This window comes from Centruroides vittatus, unplaced genomic scaffold (assembly GCF_030686945.1).
Source record: "Centruroides vittatus isolate TY-2023 unplaced genomic scaffold, ASM3068694v2 contig_361, whole genome shotgun sequence".
NCBI lineage: Eukaryota > Metazoa > Arthropoda > Arachnida > Scorpiones > Buthidae > Centruroides > Centruroides vittatus.
The window spans coordinates 2,478,537-2,496,519 of record NW_027122185.1 but is presented as its reverse complement, the minus strand read 5'-3'; the positions used below and the strand labels follow the sequence as shown (position 1 = coordinate 2,496,519).

At 31.2% G+C, this 17,983-nt stretch overlaps 1 protein-coding gene across 1 annotated transcript in view; it reads left to right on the top strand.

Annotated features, from left to right (window-relative positions):
• Positions 1–10,892, top strand: part of LOC136975024 (uncharacterized) — a 49,742-nt gene extending 38,850 nt beyond the window's left edge. Inside the window, exons 13-15 of the mRNA XM_067270015.1 lie at positions 3,459–3,516; positions 8,475–8,511; positions 8,657–10,892. Of these exons, the coding sequence (XP_067126116.1) occupies positions 3,459–3,516; positions 8,475–8,511; positions 8,657–10,449 (1,888 nt within the window). The 3' untranslated portion in view covers positions 10,450–10,892. The remainder of the gene's footprint in view (positions 1–3,458; positions 3,517–8,474; positions 8,512–8,656) is intronic.
• The last annotated feature ends 7,091 nt before the right edge of the window (positions 10,893–17,983 follow it).

Sequence of the window (17,983 nt, the reverse complement as noted above, 5' to 3'; positions counted from 1 at the left end):
GAAGCTAATATGAATGCTAGACAATACATTGACATATTGCAAGGTGACTTACTGCCCAGTCTGTCAAATTGGGAATTAGAGTCATACTATTTCCAGCAGGACAATGACCCTAAGCATAAGGCTAACATAATGAGGTTGTGGTTGCCTAATAACAAAAAACATATACTCAGAACTCCCCCAATCACTTGACTTAAACCTTATAGAGAATTTGTGGCATTTATTAGACTTGCAAGTGAGGAAAGTTCCTAACAAGTCAGAACTGAATTCAGCAAGGAATGGTTGAAAATCAGTCCAAAAACAATAAAAACATTAGTGCAATCAATTTTCAGGTGATTACAAGCTGTAATCAATGCAAGGGGCACACATATTCAGTACTAGTAAGAATTTTTCTTTGAGGGATTACTGTTACTTATTGATATTATTATTGTTATTTATTTATAAATAAATGTTAAAATTTTTGTGCCAGTGTATTGATATTCTTCACTTATAATGTATTTTGCATTCATTTATAATAAGTTTGAGCAAAAATAACAAGGTGTGCGATTTTTTGATTGTTTTTAAATATTATTTGAGAAATGCAAATTTTCTTTACTTCTCAAATAAATATTACTCACTTATGAAAAACATATACAGATATATCCTGTAGCAGTCCTGTAGTCAGGAATAAATCATTGAGGGGGCTAGACTGGCAAGCTGAAAAAATTATGAATGGTATCTTTTTTCTCATTACTAACCAGCATGTTACAAGACATTATTTTAAAAAATGGGCTATTGGGCCCACTAAAAAGTAAATTTCTTTGTAAGGACATATCATTCTGATGTGTGGAGAAAAAAATTTAGACTGGTGTATTTCTATAGGGCAGAGCTATAGAAATGGAGCTATGGAGGGGCTATAAGGTGGCTAAGCTCCATCACCTTAGTCAGTGGTGCCTGTAGTATATAATATATGTTGAACTGAGTTTTTCAATGAAAACAGTTTTAACCTCTACTAGCAGAAATTTTTGCATTTGAATTAAGTATAGAAAACATAAGTACATACCATATTTTGCAGATTGACCGGTATGACAGTTAAACAGTGACTAAAAAATAAAATTAATCAGATCTAACAATTAGTTGTTAATTAAATGTTAAAGAAAACATTCTTCCAAGTACAGTAAAATAACTACATTGTAATTTGACTGACTTAAAACCAGGAAGAGAGTTTTCATTTACAAGTTCCTGACAGTTTCACAGTTTTAGAATAAAACCTCTGTTTTTACGTGATGTAACTGGTTTGTTTTTTTAATGTGCCTTCTAAAGAGGGATGTATAATCTCACTTAAACCAGTATGCTGGCATTCCCCAGGATAAACCGGCATGCTGGTTTTTACCATATAGAAATACAGTAGAGCATCGATTATCTGACTTAATTGGGGACTGGGGTTGGTCGGATAACCGAAAAGTATGAAAAAATACATTATTAGTATAGTTTATTAGTATATCGCTATTAACCTACCCCATGTTGAAAGTTTTCTCCGTTGTGCGTCGCTTTGCGTTGAATTTTTAACGATGTTAAGCCTAACAAAAAGTTTTTATAAAAATAATAATCGTTGCTATTGTATTGTGAAAAATTATTTCTTTATTTTCCACAAAATAAAAAATTAAGCATGGTTTAAATACTGGCCTCCCTTTCATGGTCGAGCCAGTGCTGCCAGCTAAAACATGCAAAAATTTAACAAAAATAATATTAAAGTAGCCAAGACATAACCAAATATTGTAGCGCCACATCACTAGTGGACATTTGAATTTGCCGACTAGAACGCGGTTGGCTAATCCGGGGTCGGATAATCGATGCTCTACTGTATCTGATTTCGTAGTCTTTCTCGGATAGACCGTATCAGACAATTCACAAAAATATGGTAAAAGTGTCAGATATATGCACTGCAATTTGTAAGTTTAAGTCTGTACATACTTTACTTCTGTTTACTAGCAATTCTTACATCTATTACTTCATACCTTGTGGATGGGAGGCAATAAATGTGTAATAATAGGTAAAATAAGTGACACAACAGATTTGGAAATCATGTCATAAAACATGTATTGCAATTTAGTCAATTACAAAAACTTACATGTTCAATAAAATTTTATAATTTTCTATGCTATTTAACCAATCATTATTGAATTTTTATTTCTATATATACAATTGTTTTACAGGATATTTGAGGATGACTTAGTTAACCTGATTTCTCTGATCCTAAATTTTGTCATTGGTTTAAAAGTGGTTGTGTATTTTCATTTATAGCCCTGTACAAATGATATAAAATGAGTAAATAAGTTAATTAATTAATTATAGATTTAGTGTTGAAGTTGATAATAATGTTTCAACACTTGAAACTGCCTTTTTATCAGGAAATTATTGTAATGTATGCCACTAATCAAGAATGTTTCCATATTTTAAATATCTAGGATCTAAACTCCTGTACATATTTTTTTAGAAATTCAGCATTAGTTTTTTGCTTGTTTATCCATATTGCTGATTGAACCAAGCTCAATTCTATTATATTGAATAATAGAATCTTTTCTGCACTTGCTCCATAAACAGAAGTTTGACTGTTTTACTCATAGGAAATTCTCTCTTACATTTAATTAAACATTGTATTTGCACAGTTTTTTGAAAGATTTTAAAATTGACATTATTGTAAAGGTTATATTTATTAATTTTAATCTAATTAAAGAATTTTGAGAAGCTGAAATATGAGAGATGCCTATGGAAATTCAAAACGTATTTATTTGTGGGATTTTAAAAGAATGAACCATTTAACTCAAAGTAATTCACAAATTTAAAACATTAAAATTTAGTCAGTAAGGCCTTTTTTTTTTACTGTCTTTGGTTTAAAATGTACTTCTAGGCTATAGAAAGGTACAGGAAGAATTTGTGTGTAAACCACAAATTCTTCCTGGTATGCTTGTATATATTGTTAGCTTTTAATACTTAGTAGCTGGATCCCTGGCAATCTTTAGAAGTTTTGCATTATCAATGTGAAAATATTTTCAGATACATGTATATGATGGCTAAGGCAGTTTATGAGAAATATTGGAAAATGTTTCAATTAAATATTTAGTACATCATCATGCTTTCATATATTTTAGATTTGCATTATATGTTATCTTAATGTAAAGAATTTTATCTTAACTATTTATGCTTATATTTTATTTAACTTTATCACTTCTATTCTGAGAACAGTTAATAATCACGTGCAGATGAAAAGCGATTGAATTATTATTTAATATAATCTTCTGACAAATCAAGCTAAAATATGTACTTTGAGCATTGAAAACATCTAAAAATTTTTAATTCCTCTTTTTTAATATGTAAACAGATACTTATTAATGTTATGAGAAAATATTAATGAATTTGAATGTGTTATAATGTGCATACAAAAAGTATAAAAGTAAAATTTATTATAAATTTTTTTCCAGATTTCAAGTTGTCTCTCTTCCTTCTCCAGGTGCCAATACAAGAACATTCACAAGACAGGTTTGATTATTATTATTATCATTATTTTAATCTATTTTTTAAATGTAAAAAAATTTATTATCTAAAACTTGTTAATATTAGAGTTTTGTAAAAAATATTTTTTGTGTGTAATTGAAAGGCAATCTAGAGACCAACTTTTGATGGGGAAAAACTTCCATTGAATCTAAAAGCAAAAAACAGTAATAAAGATGGTAGTTTTTTACATAAAGCCAAATAAAATTTCTATAAAAACTATATGGTATGTTTTACTCATGAGGAATAGCTTCATTTGCCTTTATAGGCAATTGCCTAATTTATGTAAATAAGGATTAATTTAACTCAATACTACAAATAGTAAAAAAAATTGCAATACTAATCTTTTCTACTTGACCTTTCTACTTGAAACAAATGTCATGCAATATGGAATAATTATGTTAAAACAAATCAGTATGGTTTGCAATATTGAAGAATTGGATGGAATAACTTAAGTTATAAATTTTCAGTCCTTATGCCAGGTCACTTTTTCCCTTCAAAGTCATCTTTTTAGATAAACCAACCAACGCCTAAATAATTGGTCTAATAAATGGCTATAATTAAATAATAAATATAAACGAATTTGGTATAGAGGTAAGCGTTAGGCACCATCTCATATCTAAATTAATAATTATAATTTTAATAATTTAATAAATAATTTAGAACATTCTGGAAGAAAATAACTGACCCGGGGCGGGGATTGAACCCGCAGCCTCCGCTTGCCATGCAGTGCGCTACCAATTGCGCCACCTGGACCCCAAGTCAGTCCGGGTGGCACAATTGGTAGCTCATCCAGATCATACTGAAGGGCAGATAATACTGTTCAATTTATTTGTTGAAGTTTTAGGACAAACTTACTAAATAAGTATTTTAGTAAATACATAACTATAAACATTTGTATATTTAATTTTTGTGCCTTTCAAATATTAGTTGGTGCCTCAGTTTTGATTTAACCAGTATTTGCTAATAAAATTATTTTTGGTTAGAATTCACATAATTTCATGGAAGAAATGAAATTAATTAATTTTGACAGGTCAGTTTATTCCTAATAATTGCAAGTGTTCTTATTCTAATAGTAACATTTATTGTTTTCCACTTTTTCTTACAATTTAGAAATATTCAAGAAATAAATAAATTTTATTAACTATGATATAAATTAAATGTGAAAGTTTATTTATTCTCTTTAAAAACAAAGACACACACTTGTGATAGAATTATTTTTAAAAATCATTTATTATTAAAAACTTCTGCAAACCAGAGAAAAACTATTTTAAAAGTTTACATGTTAAATAAGAAGGTAAAACTTTAGAAATGTAACAATGTAATTAATTTTCTGAGCTTTATAGGACTTCACACTATTGAGAAATCACTTACAGACTGATGGTTAATGCTTATATAGATTAAACAGCATAAATTTAAAATTCTTTACATTTTGTGTAACCAAATGGTTAATGAGAAGCTGTTGGCAGAAGATGAAATGGCTGAAGAGGGAAAGTTTGTCTGCCTGAAATGCATACTGTGGTTACAAATAAATAAATAAATAATGTTCTGTGAGGTTTGCCGAACGACTGCGTTAGTCAGAATGTCGCGCGGTCAAGATCCACGTGTGGGAGTGAAAGAAACTCTCAAGAGACAGGTTTTCATTCGTAACCCGTTTATATAACAAAAGGTGCTTACAACTACAATATACTTTTATCAGCGGCGGCGTTCGAGTCTTCTGGGCCTTCTCTCGGAATCGAAAGTCCACAAGAAAAGTCCTCCGATGTTTCGCAGGAGTATGATGGCCTCGGGGCGCACTGTTCAGTTTCTCGAGGGAGAGTTCCGGAAGCAGGGACGATTCAAATTACAGGTGACAAATCCAAGGGAGTGGGTGACCTTCCAAAAGAGATGTAATCCAACTGCCGAAGATCACGGGAAAAAAATCCCGTCGTACAATCGCGAGACAAAGCTCTAAGAGCCAAGAACCGAGAGGACTAATAACCGAGAACGTCACATCCCATTTTCTCAGGGTTTTTATAACTTTCTTTTGAGTCCCAGATCGAACATTCCGATAGGTCGATGTCGATTTGCCTCCGCTCTCTAATTGGTCCCCCCCCTCGTTACGCATCGTAACGAGATCGGAACCCCGGTCGTCGGATGAGTCAACATCGACTGACAATTCGATTCCTACCGAAGATGTTCGATCTAAGTACTCAAATTCATCTATTGTTTCAACCTGAGAAGAATAACTTTCTCAGAAATTTCTACAGACATGTCCTTTTATGGACATGTAATATTCACTTTTCGTTTAACTATTTTTTTCTTGTCTGACGGTTTCTTTTTACAACGTTAATCTATAATAACAACAATTATTATTTGCTTCTATACAAAAATTAGAAAAAAAGATTTTCTTATTTGCACAAATAGTAGGCCCACTTCCGAAGCTTCACAGTTCATCAATGAAATTTGTAGACGGTCTACAAATTTCAATGGAGATTGAGTTGTGCACATTTTTTAAAATCATCTATTATTTTTATATAGTAGTAATGCTGGGGGAAAAAAATTATTCTCATACATTTACTTACTAAATTTATACATGATTAACATTGATAATTTTAAATCTTACTTAATGGATAATCATTTTTCAAACTACCATGTAAGTAAATGACTGATTTTATTGTTTCATAAAGTATTAAGCTTGAAAAATAACATTTGTAATTTCTTTCTGTCCCTTACCACTCTTAAGACATTTTTCTCTAGGTCTATCTATTGTATTCTGGTCACACATTAGTCTTTTGATTGACCCAGGAACCATTGAAGAACTGCACTGATTACCTCATTATCATCTACAAACTATTTTTGGCTGAGATATTCTTTAAAGGTAGTATCAAACAAATGATAATCACTTAGTACTTGATTGCTTGCTATTCTCTCAATTAGTTGTCCTTCAGAACATAGTCCCAGAAAATGTCCTTCAGAACATAGGATAAAGTTGCTATTGAGAACAAATCGCACAGGAACACTCCTTTTGATAGAAAAAGTAGATTTATTTTCTATAATTTAGAACAGATATGCATTTCAGGCTCTATCCCCCTCTTCAGTTCTTATTTTATTATGTATATCGGTGAAAACTAAAATAATTATAGTGACAGCTGGAATAACTAATTATTAAAACTGTGGGGTAAAATAAGTGAAACTGTAAAAATAAATATATTTTGCTTAAAATATATAAAAAATCTGACTAATAAAAATAGTAAAAACATAACATCCTTGTATTATAAGAAACGTCATCCCAAATCAGTATTCTTCAGCAGGTATTAAAGATTCTGATGCAATCTTTAATTACAAGATAAAAGTAAATCAGGAAGTTCATACTTTGTCCAGTTTGTGGCATGAGGCATGCAGGGCATTAGGTTTGATTGAGATACATTGCTGCTTTTATTTAAAATGAAATTACTGTAGCCACCATATTTACTGTACAACCCATGTATTATTTAGTTTTAAATTTAAATTATTTTATTAAACATTCTGAAACAATTACAGCAGAACCCATTCATTATAATCACTTTAGGACTCGGCTATACTAATGATGATGATAAACTTATCAGTTTGTCGTCGTCATCATCATCATCATCAGTATAGCTGCAGTTATTAGTATATCAGTTAACATTAAGCAGGATAATTAAACTAAAATTAGTGTTAAAAGGATCTGTTAATACAATTAAAAATGTATAACTTGAATTTTTTGATTCTGAAGAATTATTATTAGTTAATAGTAATTCATCTAGTTTATTAATCAATGCAAGAAATGCATTGATTAATAAACTAGATGAATTACTGCCCAAGTTAAAGACATAATAATTGTATGTTTTCAATCACAACTTGAGGCTGATAGTGCGAACAAGCTTTAGCTGAAGATAATGATTATTAGGGTCATCACTTCTATGCAAATAACTAAAAAATTGTGAACTTTTTTTTGTTATTCATAACTTAGAAATTATTATTTGTAAATATATTATTAGGGAAACATTATAATTCTGTCAATATTTATTATTGTAAATAAGTTTCTGTAAAAGAATAATCTAGTTTGTTTTCTAATACAATTTCTTATCAGTATGAATATTTGTTATTTGTCTAATATGGCCACCTAAATTTTCTTCTGTGATATTATTTTCTATTGGGTTTTAATATGTTTTTCACAATTGAAATACTTCTTTCAACGTCAATCAGCACCAGAAGACGGCATTGACAATGCCTTTAATGCTGCTTTTTTTCCAACATTTATTCTCTTACTTTTTCAAAAATCTTTAGGATTTTTATCCACTGCTCTTTCTGAAACTGCAGCTTTATATTGTGCTGGCTTCCCAAGTGGAATATCTCTTCAGTAAAATTGAAATGTTTAAGCAATTCAGAATTTTTAATATGTGAAATACATAAAGGCTGTCAAACTAAATTTACTGATTATTTTATATAACTGTAGTAATGTTTATATTTTATTGTATTTTTTTTATCTTACTTTTTTGTTGCTTTTATAACAGTTTTGCTGTTTTGTGGGAGTAATCGTCAGCCATTATGACTTTGCCTTTGTAATATGCACCTGCCCTGAAATGTGGATTTGATGTCTGGTCTAGCTTGTTGTGAAGTGTGAAAGTTTTCATTCGTGTTTTTCCCCCAGGCATCTGATCTAAATAATAAGACTGTACTCCTTTCCAGTTATTAAAAAAAATTGGTTTATAGGTTTAAGAAAAACTCATGTATTTTATGCAAAATAGCATTCCTATTGATTATAATAACTAATAACTGAACTCAAAAGCTGGTCAGCATTTATATTCATTCAAATGATTTGAAACATGTTGATTTTGATAAAAATATCTGATTACAATAAACAGATTCTACTGTATGTTTAAAATAGACAAATATTTATTAAATAGAATAAGTGTTATATTAAATATTATATTATTTTACAGATCACAAATGATAAAAAGTTACATCAAAATTCTACTGGTAAGTGTAAAATTTTATAAAATGTTTTAAATTGATATTTTTATTTTTTATAATGAAGTGACAGAGACTTTTTAATTTTATCCTTGTATATTTTTAATTTAAAATTTGTGACAAATTGTTTTAAATAAATACACTCTCTTTTCAGATTTAATTCCAGAAGAGATGTCAAATGATCAAAATATTAAAAGCCAACATAGCAACAGTACAACTGATATTTCGGGTCAGTCGGATTCATCATTGGATGAGGTAAATGAGCATAATTCCTTACAACAAAGAAATGAAATTACAAACAAATCTCAAAATTCTAAAGTAGAAATAACATTGAAGTATCAAAAAATAAAGCCATTAGAACATACCAATTATAAAAGAGCCAAAAACATACAATTAAGAACTCCAAGAAGATTTACTACAGATCAAGCAATTCTTCCAAAAGATTGGGAAAAGATTGCAAATCCAGAAAGAACATCAGCTTTTAAACCAATATCAGGAAGATCAGTAAGCTGCATTGATGTTTCTGAAACAGTAAACAAATCTCATATTAGTAACATTAACCATATAAAACAAATGTCAAATATTTCTTCTTGTGAAACAAAATTCGTAAAGAAAGAAGTAACAAAGATTGCAGGTTCTGTCCCTCATGTTCAAAATGAACCTAGTAAGGATATTTATTTAAATAAGCCTAATTTGCAATCAGTTAATTATGCTAATTCGCTAGATAGAAAATTCAATCTTCCAAGATATCCAGATAGTTCTAAACTGTATGAAACAGTTCAGAAGAACCAATTGATAAATTCATGCAGAAATAAAGATTTAAAATCACCTGGATATGTAGCAAAAATTGCAGAATCATTTAATGTAATGTCAAAACAGGAACCTTCACATTTTCCTTCGGTTTCTCAAATATATCAACCTGTTTCCTCGTATGCTACTATTACCAAACCAAAGCCTCTTCGAGGTGATCAGATAGCAACTTTTCATAAAGGAGTTGTAAACTCTCATAATAATAATTGTTTTAATCAAATGTTTAACTATTCGTCTTATTCTTCTCACTTAGAAAATAGTCAGACAAAATCTCAAATTTTAATAAATGAAAGAAAAGTAACTCAAGATGGCAAAAAAGATTATGTTGATAATAAACAGATGAATAAGTTTTTAAGAACAGCTACAAGTGAAGAAATACAAAACATGTATACATCTTATGGAAATTCGGGAAGAGGATTTGAATCAAGTCAAAATAATTTTCAACAAAATACAACTACTAAAGAAGAAATTGTTTCTGGTATTAAGGAAGTTGTTTCTAAAAAAGATTATATTCAACCACCAAAAGACATAATGTTGAAAAAAGAAACTCTAGAACGACTTTCACATAAATTGAAATCTATAAAATTAAACAAAATTGAAGACAAACCAAATGTTAACTTGGTAACACCATTTTTTTCTCCAGTTGCCAGATCTAGAATATCTGCAGCTGTACAGACTGATAATAATGACGATATCAGTCTGTGCGATGACGAATTATGTTTAAACACATCGCTTACTTCTCAAGAATCCGATTCTAAAAGTTACGAAGTTTTTTATAACAAACCGTGTCAGAATATGTCCGACGAAAGTATTTTATACAGTAGTAATAGTAGTCTAAATAGTAGTACTTCCTCGGGAAGCCATTATTATTACGTCGAAACACAAATCAGGCCCGAGCTTACAATTAGTTTACCATTGGTTACACAAACACTAACGGAAGAATCTATCGATAATTGTCGTAATTCACACTTGCCAAGAATGGGAGTAGCAGCCATGTTAGGAAAGAAACGAAGTGTTAGCTATGGCAGCAGTGATTCAGGATCTGGAGAAACTAGCAAAAGACTTGAACAAAGTAAAGAATATGTCTTAAAACCAAAAGCATTTTTAGGCCATACAAGTTTGCCAATAGATGTTTAAATAACAAGTGTAATAGGTGAATCTACTTAACTACATTGATATTTTGTTAGAAAATGACACAAAACTATTAAATTTCTTCATTTTTATTTGAAAAAGTTTAATAGTTTTCTTGACTTATATACTTACTATCTTTATAAGTGTAAATATAATTTGTACATTATTGTTATATTAATCATTTTTAATGAGAGTATTATAGGATGATTATTTCTGAAATTTTCTTGATAAATGCTTGAATACGAAATCTTGTTTGTTTGCTTCAACTATATTTAACTATTTACGTCAGAAATATATCATCAAAATTGTAAATAAATATGCCAAATATATTATTTGTAAAATTAATATACATTAATATCTATACGTTATTGTTAATAATTCAAACATTCCATTATTTTTCGAAATGATATATTCTGAAAAATTATATTTCATATATTTTATCCATTTAAAAGCTGTATAATAAAAATATTTTATAAAATCTTTTAGTAAATTTTATTTTTTGCATAATGTTTGCTATATATAGAGAATTGTTCCAAGGGAAAAATTGATGAAACTTTTGAACTTGCATCACTTCTGATGTGTTGTCTCAAAATTAAAGTCTAATTAGCTTTGAGGTGGTATTATTTTAGCCTTATAAAAAAAATAGATATCAGTATCAAGGGATTAGTAGATGTTATAACAAATTTTATACCAAATTCTATCTGCTATTATAACAAAGATTTTAAAAACATTAAGATTATTTAAAAGATTTTGCAAGAAAACTACATTACTCACAAAAAGTATATAATGGGTGTTCAACCCACAGTCCCAGGCCGCATGCTGCCCACATTAGTCTTTTGTGCAGCCCACGTTGCAGAAAATATTTTTAAAAAATATACAATCTGTATGAAACTACCGATATAAATTAATATAAATAACCTCAACTACACATAAATACCAATTAACCAGCAAAAATAAAAGAAATAAAACATAAACAAATGTGTTTCTAATGCTTTAAACGGCCATCCTCGGGTTTGAAGAATGCAGAATTTATTTCGTTTATTTTTGCCGGTTTATTGGTATTTATGTCTGTCTGAGGTTATATATGAAATAAAATTTTTGAAAGTGGTCTCTCTTGGATGTTTTGAGCCTGTTTCTTGTTACTTTACCATCCCCATTGTGGGCATGATTAAAGACTTTCTTAGTGCTCACAGGACAGTCAACTTAATTTTCCTTTTTTTAAATAAAACAGTAGTGGTGGTATGAGTCATACTGATCACAAATCTTAAGTACAGTAGAGCGTCGATAAGTGGAACCAATTGGGGACTGGGGTCCTTCCAGTTAATGATTTGTTCCAGTTTCCGACTTTGTACGAAAAAATACATTAACCTGTCCGATGTTCAAATTTTTCTCCGTCGCGTATCGCTTCCTGTTGAATTTTTCTCCGTTGCGTGTCGCTTCGTGTTGAATTTTCGTCGATTTTAAGCCTAACGAAAATTTTTATAATAATCATCGAGGCTATCGTATCGTTAAAAATTATTTCTGCATTTTGTACAAACAAAATAAATATATTAAAGAATATAAAAAACATAAAAATTATACTTTAGAAGTAAATTTAGTATCAAAAACATTCGATTCAGCACGACACAGTTCGACTGAAAATCGTTTCACTTTCCGGCCATTCCACTTATCGACGTTCCACTTATCGACGCTCTACTGTAAATTATTTTAACAATAAGCCAATTTAGTATATTCTGTTTAATTATCAAATGTGTTTTAAACGAATTATCTTCTCAACGCAGTATCATACATGTCACCAATTATACAATATAAAAAACAGTGATTGTCTGAACATTGTATATTTTACAAACAACGTTTATTAACTAGATATTTTGGAAGAATAATGTTACCACATCCTCCAATTTAATTTTTGTATATTCCCATATGAATTTTTATAAATATAATTTCTGTAAGTATCCACCCAAATCCATATTTTATAAACTCATATATAGTTTAAAATTGTATCAAAGGTATTCATTAATCATATAGGACAAAACATTCAACATCAAAAATTATTATTGAAAATTAGCACAATGTAGATTTATAATAATAAATATGTTAATTAAAAGTAGTATATTAAACTTATTGTTAAAATAAAATTAATATAATTAAAATTTGTGATCGGAAAATTAATTTAGATTTGTGATCAGTATGGCCCATACCGTTACTACTAACAGTAGGCTACATTAAATCTAACTTATTTTATACTCATTCAGTTCCTCCTTAGTCTACTGTATTGTGTTACCTTGTATACATATATTGTAAAAATAAACTACAAGAATTTATTTTGCTCCATGCTTTTAAAAACCTGCACATGAATTAATTATCCTGAAAATCAGCGCTGGCTGATTTTCAGGATTATAATCTGAACATCGCATCTTATTAAAATAAAAATAAGATGAGTTAATCATTGATTTTCTGTAAGTATTACAACCAGTGGCCGTGCGGTTTCGTTCCCCGAACACTAGGAGTTCGGACGGACTGGCCACGTGGAGTTTTCCGGGTTTTCTCCACGTGAATAGGGGCCAGTTTCCATTAAAAGCATTATTTTCCTCGAGTAACACCAATATCTAGAGCAGGCAACGGCAACCACTCTGGTACTAACTTCTCCAAGACACACCATGGCGCAACACTAATCACTAATTAACCTGTGCCAAGTGATCACGACATTTATTTTACAACAATAATACTGTATATTTTTAAAAACGTTTTTCCATTCATTTAAACTGGAACGGTAACGACAAGAAACAATTTTATTGTTTATATACGATTTATTTCATAATATTCGACCAATATTCCGAATAAAATATTGTGTATTATGTTATTCCATCTCTTATTATAATAGTTATAATTTTTGTTATTTCAATATTTTAAATTATTTAAAGCGAGCTATAAAATATTTATTAAAAAATTAATATTTGGTGTTTATTAACCGGCGCCGGTGACATTGTCGTGTTCATATGCAAATCGGTTATCTTACGACAAATGAATACTTGTGAGAAATTATGCAAATTTGTTTGGTGCGGGTGGTAGGTGCGCGAGTCGATAATTCTACTGTTGAGTTTAGTTATTAATTTGTTTTTTTGATAATGGAATTTAAGAATTGGACCATTGTGGATTTTCCGAATTATGTCTCGATGTAAGAATTCCATCAGACGTAAAATTCGCAATTAAACTAGGCCTTCAAACTGCCGAAACTGTGTGTTAAATATAATGGCAAGTGTAAAATTTGTTTCGGAACTGATGCAAATTGTGTTATTTTTCCGTGTCGGAAATGTAACTTTAAAATGTCTGCTTATCAGGGGACATTTAAAGGAAAATGTGGCAATTTCTCTTGGTCAAGTATTCTTTCGTTTATATGGCATTTAATCTGTATCGACTGTTCGTTGAAATCCGCTCGTTTGGCCGTAGGTATAAGTAAAAGAACGGCCGTCGATTGGGCAAATTACATCAGACACGTAATGATGGTTTCGTTGAGGAATTTAAGTAATACGAAAATTGGAGTACCGAGACAGACCGTGGTAAGCAAAAAGGAAATATGAGAAAGGTGCGAAATTGGTTGTAGGTGGTATTTGTAGGGAGGACAAGAAATGTTTCGTGTGTTATGTTAATGATAGATCAGAGGAGAGCTTCAATTGGGTTGTGAGTAGATTTGTACATTCAGCAAATATTATATATACAGACCAGTGGGAGAGGTATAACCACATCGATGATTTGGAAGGAATTGAAATACAACACGAAACAGTGAAACATGCTGAAAAATTTTGTAAATCCTGTTACTGGTGTTCGTACCCAAACTATTGAAAGATTGTGGCGATGTTTGAAAAACAGGAAAAAAAAACCTGTCATTTCATTACACAGAGCAATTGTGCGATTCTTATTTGTACGCTTTTATGTATAAAAAGTTAATGAAGTGGGAACAACTGCGGCCAGGAGAACGATTTGAGATATTTACACAACACGTAAGCAGAATCTATCCAGATACAGGACGTTTGCGATATGGAAGGAACCTGCAACTGTTCCTGCTGCTCCAGAAGCGAAAATCAAGAACAAAGGTTGTAAAAGGAAGAAAGGTGACAATTGCACTGAAGAAAAATTAAAGAAGCAGAACGTCGTAACCAACGTTCGTGAATCTGAAAGTTGTAAAAAGCGGATTACAGTTGATGAATGAAGGATAATAATAGTGAGTAATGTTTAATTGATTCATTTTTATTTATAGGTAGTTCGATTGGTTAGCAGGACACCAGTTAAAAATTACAACTTTTTTCGATTATTGCAAATTTTTATTTCTAGTCTTAATTCTGTAGTTGCACTTGATAGTATATTAGAATGAGTTAGGGGCAAGATTCTAGATGTTTATGAGGGGGTCGGGACCTTGACAAGGGCGTTAGAGCATATTAATAGGAACAAAAAAAGTCTAATAAACCATGGGTGTACGGGCGACCCTTCGCGAGATATAGGCCCCCAAAATGACTATCGACGTCGCAACTGACGCCGCTTTCTCCGCTAAGCCTATCGCGCGTTTAACAGGCAGCAAGCCCTATTGGGTGTACATAGATTACTCCCTATGGAATTTCAGGACTTTGATTATATATTTGAACTCAGGGGACCGAGACGAGTTCAACGGTACCCTATTTTTGGACCGGAGACGAAAAATAAATGTTACTTATGGCAGCGAACATGGCGGCCCGACTGACCTCTCGTACGGGCGCCACTACACGCCGCCATGTGCTAAACTAGTGATCGATTCACGGTAGTTCTTGAACGAAGTAAAAAAAAGGGGGGAAACGTTTTCTAAAGGCAATTTTAACGGCAAGCGACGCGACTCCCGATCGCGATAGCGAGGCCGGAACTGACGTAGGCGCATCTTTCGAGGGCTATATCTCGCGAAGGGTCGCCGAGTTGGGTTAGTTTATCACGTGAACGCGTTAGGCTAGGTAGGCACGTGATCGCGTCTCGCTTCCGACGGACGTAGTTGGGAGCGAGAGTACTCTCAACTGGAAGGGCGGCCATGATGGTCCTAGATAGTAAACTTCAATCGTAAAATGTTTAAGTTTATAATAAATGACTTTTTCTCATAATGATTTCATTATTGTCTCGCGACTCCCAGGTTGAGAAACGCTGCTGTAGAGGCTACGCCTCTGCAAAAAAAAAAAAAAAAAAGCAAAATAGTCTTGGACATGACGAAAAAGCGACGACATTTTTAGTCTGTCACGTTTTATTAAATTCTAAATTCGTCAGCCCTTTTTTACAAAAGAAATTTTATATTTTTAATTGTGTTGGGATTGTCTCCTGCGAACTTTTAGACTTTTGCATATTTTTGCAGAGGCGTAGCCTCTAAAAAATGGTTGCCTCTGCAGTGTGAGATAGTTGTTCCTGGCGATTAAAAATGCCTTCTCTTTTCCGTCATGTCCAGTCTCTGTCACGTTTTCCTTTAATTATATTCGACACTGATTGTTAATGAATATCCACTGTTCATTTGCAAAAGATGTGAAACCACGTCCGTCGAAGGCTTACTATTAACACGTTATTGAGAAATAGTCTAGATTCTCTTATAACAACACAATATGCGATTGATAGGAGGACTAGAATTAAAACAACAGCTGGGATTGTCAGAAACTAAATTGAAAAGACATTCAACTCTAAATTATTTATTTTTGAGAGTTAGGCTATATGATTTTAAAAATGCATTTGATATAAAATCTTGTCAAAAATTTTCATGTATCTCTGTCGAGCACCATTTGCATCTTGCCAAAATTGTTGGTCATCCAAACACGAATATAAACATGTAAAGGATTGCTCCTGGACCTATGGCAAAAACACTCAAAAACTTGCTTCCTGCAATATCGAATGATTAGGACGCTTAAATTTTATCAATGTTTATTAGAAAAACACTAATTTTAAATACTTTATTTCCATAAAAGGGACTAAAAACACACGATGTGAAGTACAGTTTCGAGTTATTCTCTTGTCTGCCTTAACTGAAGTTTTCTGGGCAACCCGAGGGCTTTAGTTAATTCGAATGTTTAGAAGCACTCGAACGAATCATTTTGCATAATGCTGAATCGAATGCGCAACGTATTCACTTGGTTCGTAACAAGTTTTGATCAATAAGATTCGAGTATATCGGTCCTATTCTAGAACCTGAACTCGCTCATTTTTACCACATATCGTTGGTTGACACACTGCCAGTTAACTTTTCTCTTCTCTATTTCTTTTATAAACACCCGCACGTATAACAAATGCAAGTAAGTTATTTTCGATATTATTCGTATTGATAGTTCTCACTTGTCCGATCTCTCTCTTCATTATCAAAATTCGCCAGAGTAGGAATAATCGTTCTTGGAAACTTCTAATCACAGGACAGTTTCTTTTAATGCTGACGTGGTTATTGCTCCAGTGGTAAACTTGAAACACGAAGCGCAAACTACGGGTTACATTTTTTTTGCTTCCTTGAGTTTATACATGAATTTTCCGTGAATTTATACAGTAATTTATAATGGCGATTTAAAAACTTTAGTTAAACAGAAAATGTGTCTATTATTAATAAGGGAAATAATTGTCGAGACAAAGAAATTTATTTAAAAAAAGTCAGTTACAGATTTTTAAAAAAATCAAGAATATGGAAAAATTATTAGTTTTAGAATGACTCTATAGTCTTTTAACGGCTTTCAATATAATTTTTAATTAAATGAGATGATGGTTTTGAGTTGAAAATTTTCATTATTCTCCTTCAAAATGCATACTTTATTTGCTGCAAATAGTTAAGAATTCGTAAATTTAATTATAACAAAATAAAATAGAATTATTTTCTTCTGAATTAAACATTAAAAAGTGATAAGCGAGAAATTCCGCAAATTTGACGAACTCTGGTTGTTCATTCGTCAAATTTGAAGGTTACAGACACCCGATCCGTCATTCCGGTCGAAAAAATTATTTTATGCGTAGTATTTAAAACTCATCACCTAATTAATAATCCCTAATAGAGAAATTATAGTTTTTACTTACATGGCATGCCAGTATCATTTTGATAAGTATAAGCTTCCCACGCTCTATTATATTAAAACTTAGAACTTTATAAATGAAATTTTAAATTTTATTAAAAATATATTTGAAACGTGTAAAAAACAGATTACCTTCTTCGTGGGTCATTAAAGGATTTCGCATGAGGATTGTGTTTAATTTTTAAATTTTTAACCTGTAAGCAAAAAATTATATATAGACCTATATATATATAGTGAATTTTAAAATAGTTTTAATATACGAAGGCTCGGAGTGAAAATCTATATAGACACAATTTGGAGCTGGCAGTAAAGTACATTTTTACTTAATTACTGAAATAAAGATGTGTTTTAATAGTCTCCTCTTCATGTTTTCATCAGTAACACTGAAGCTTATGCATAACCAATGGCGAATTTACGGGGGTATACAAGCTTCACACCTCTTCCCCCGTGCAAAGTTAAATACCTCAGGTAATAAAAAAATAACGTTACTGTGTTCC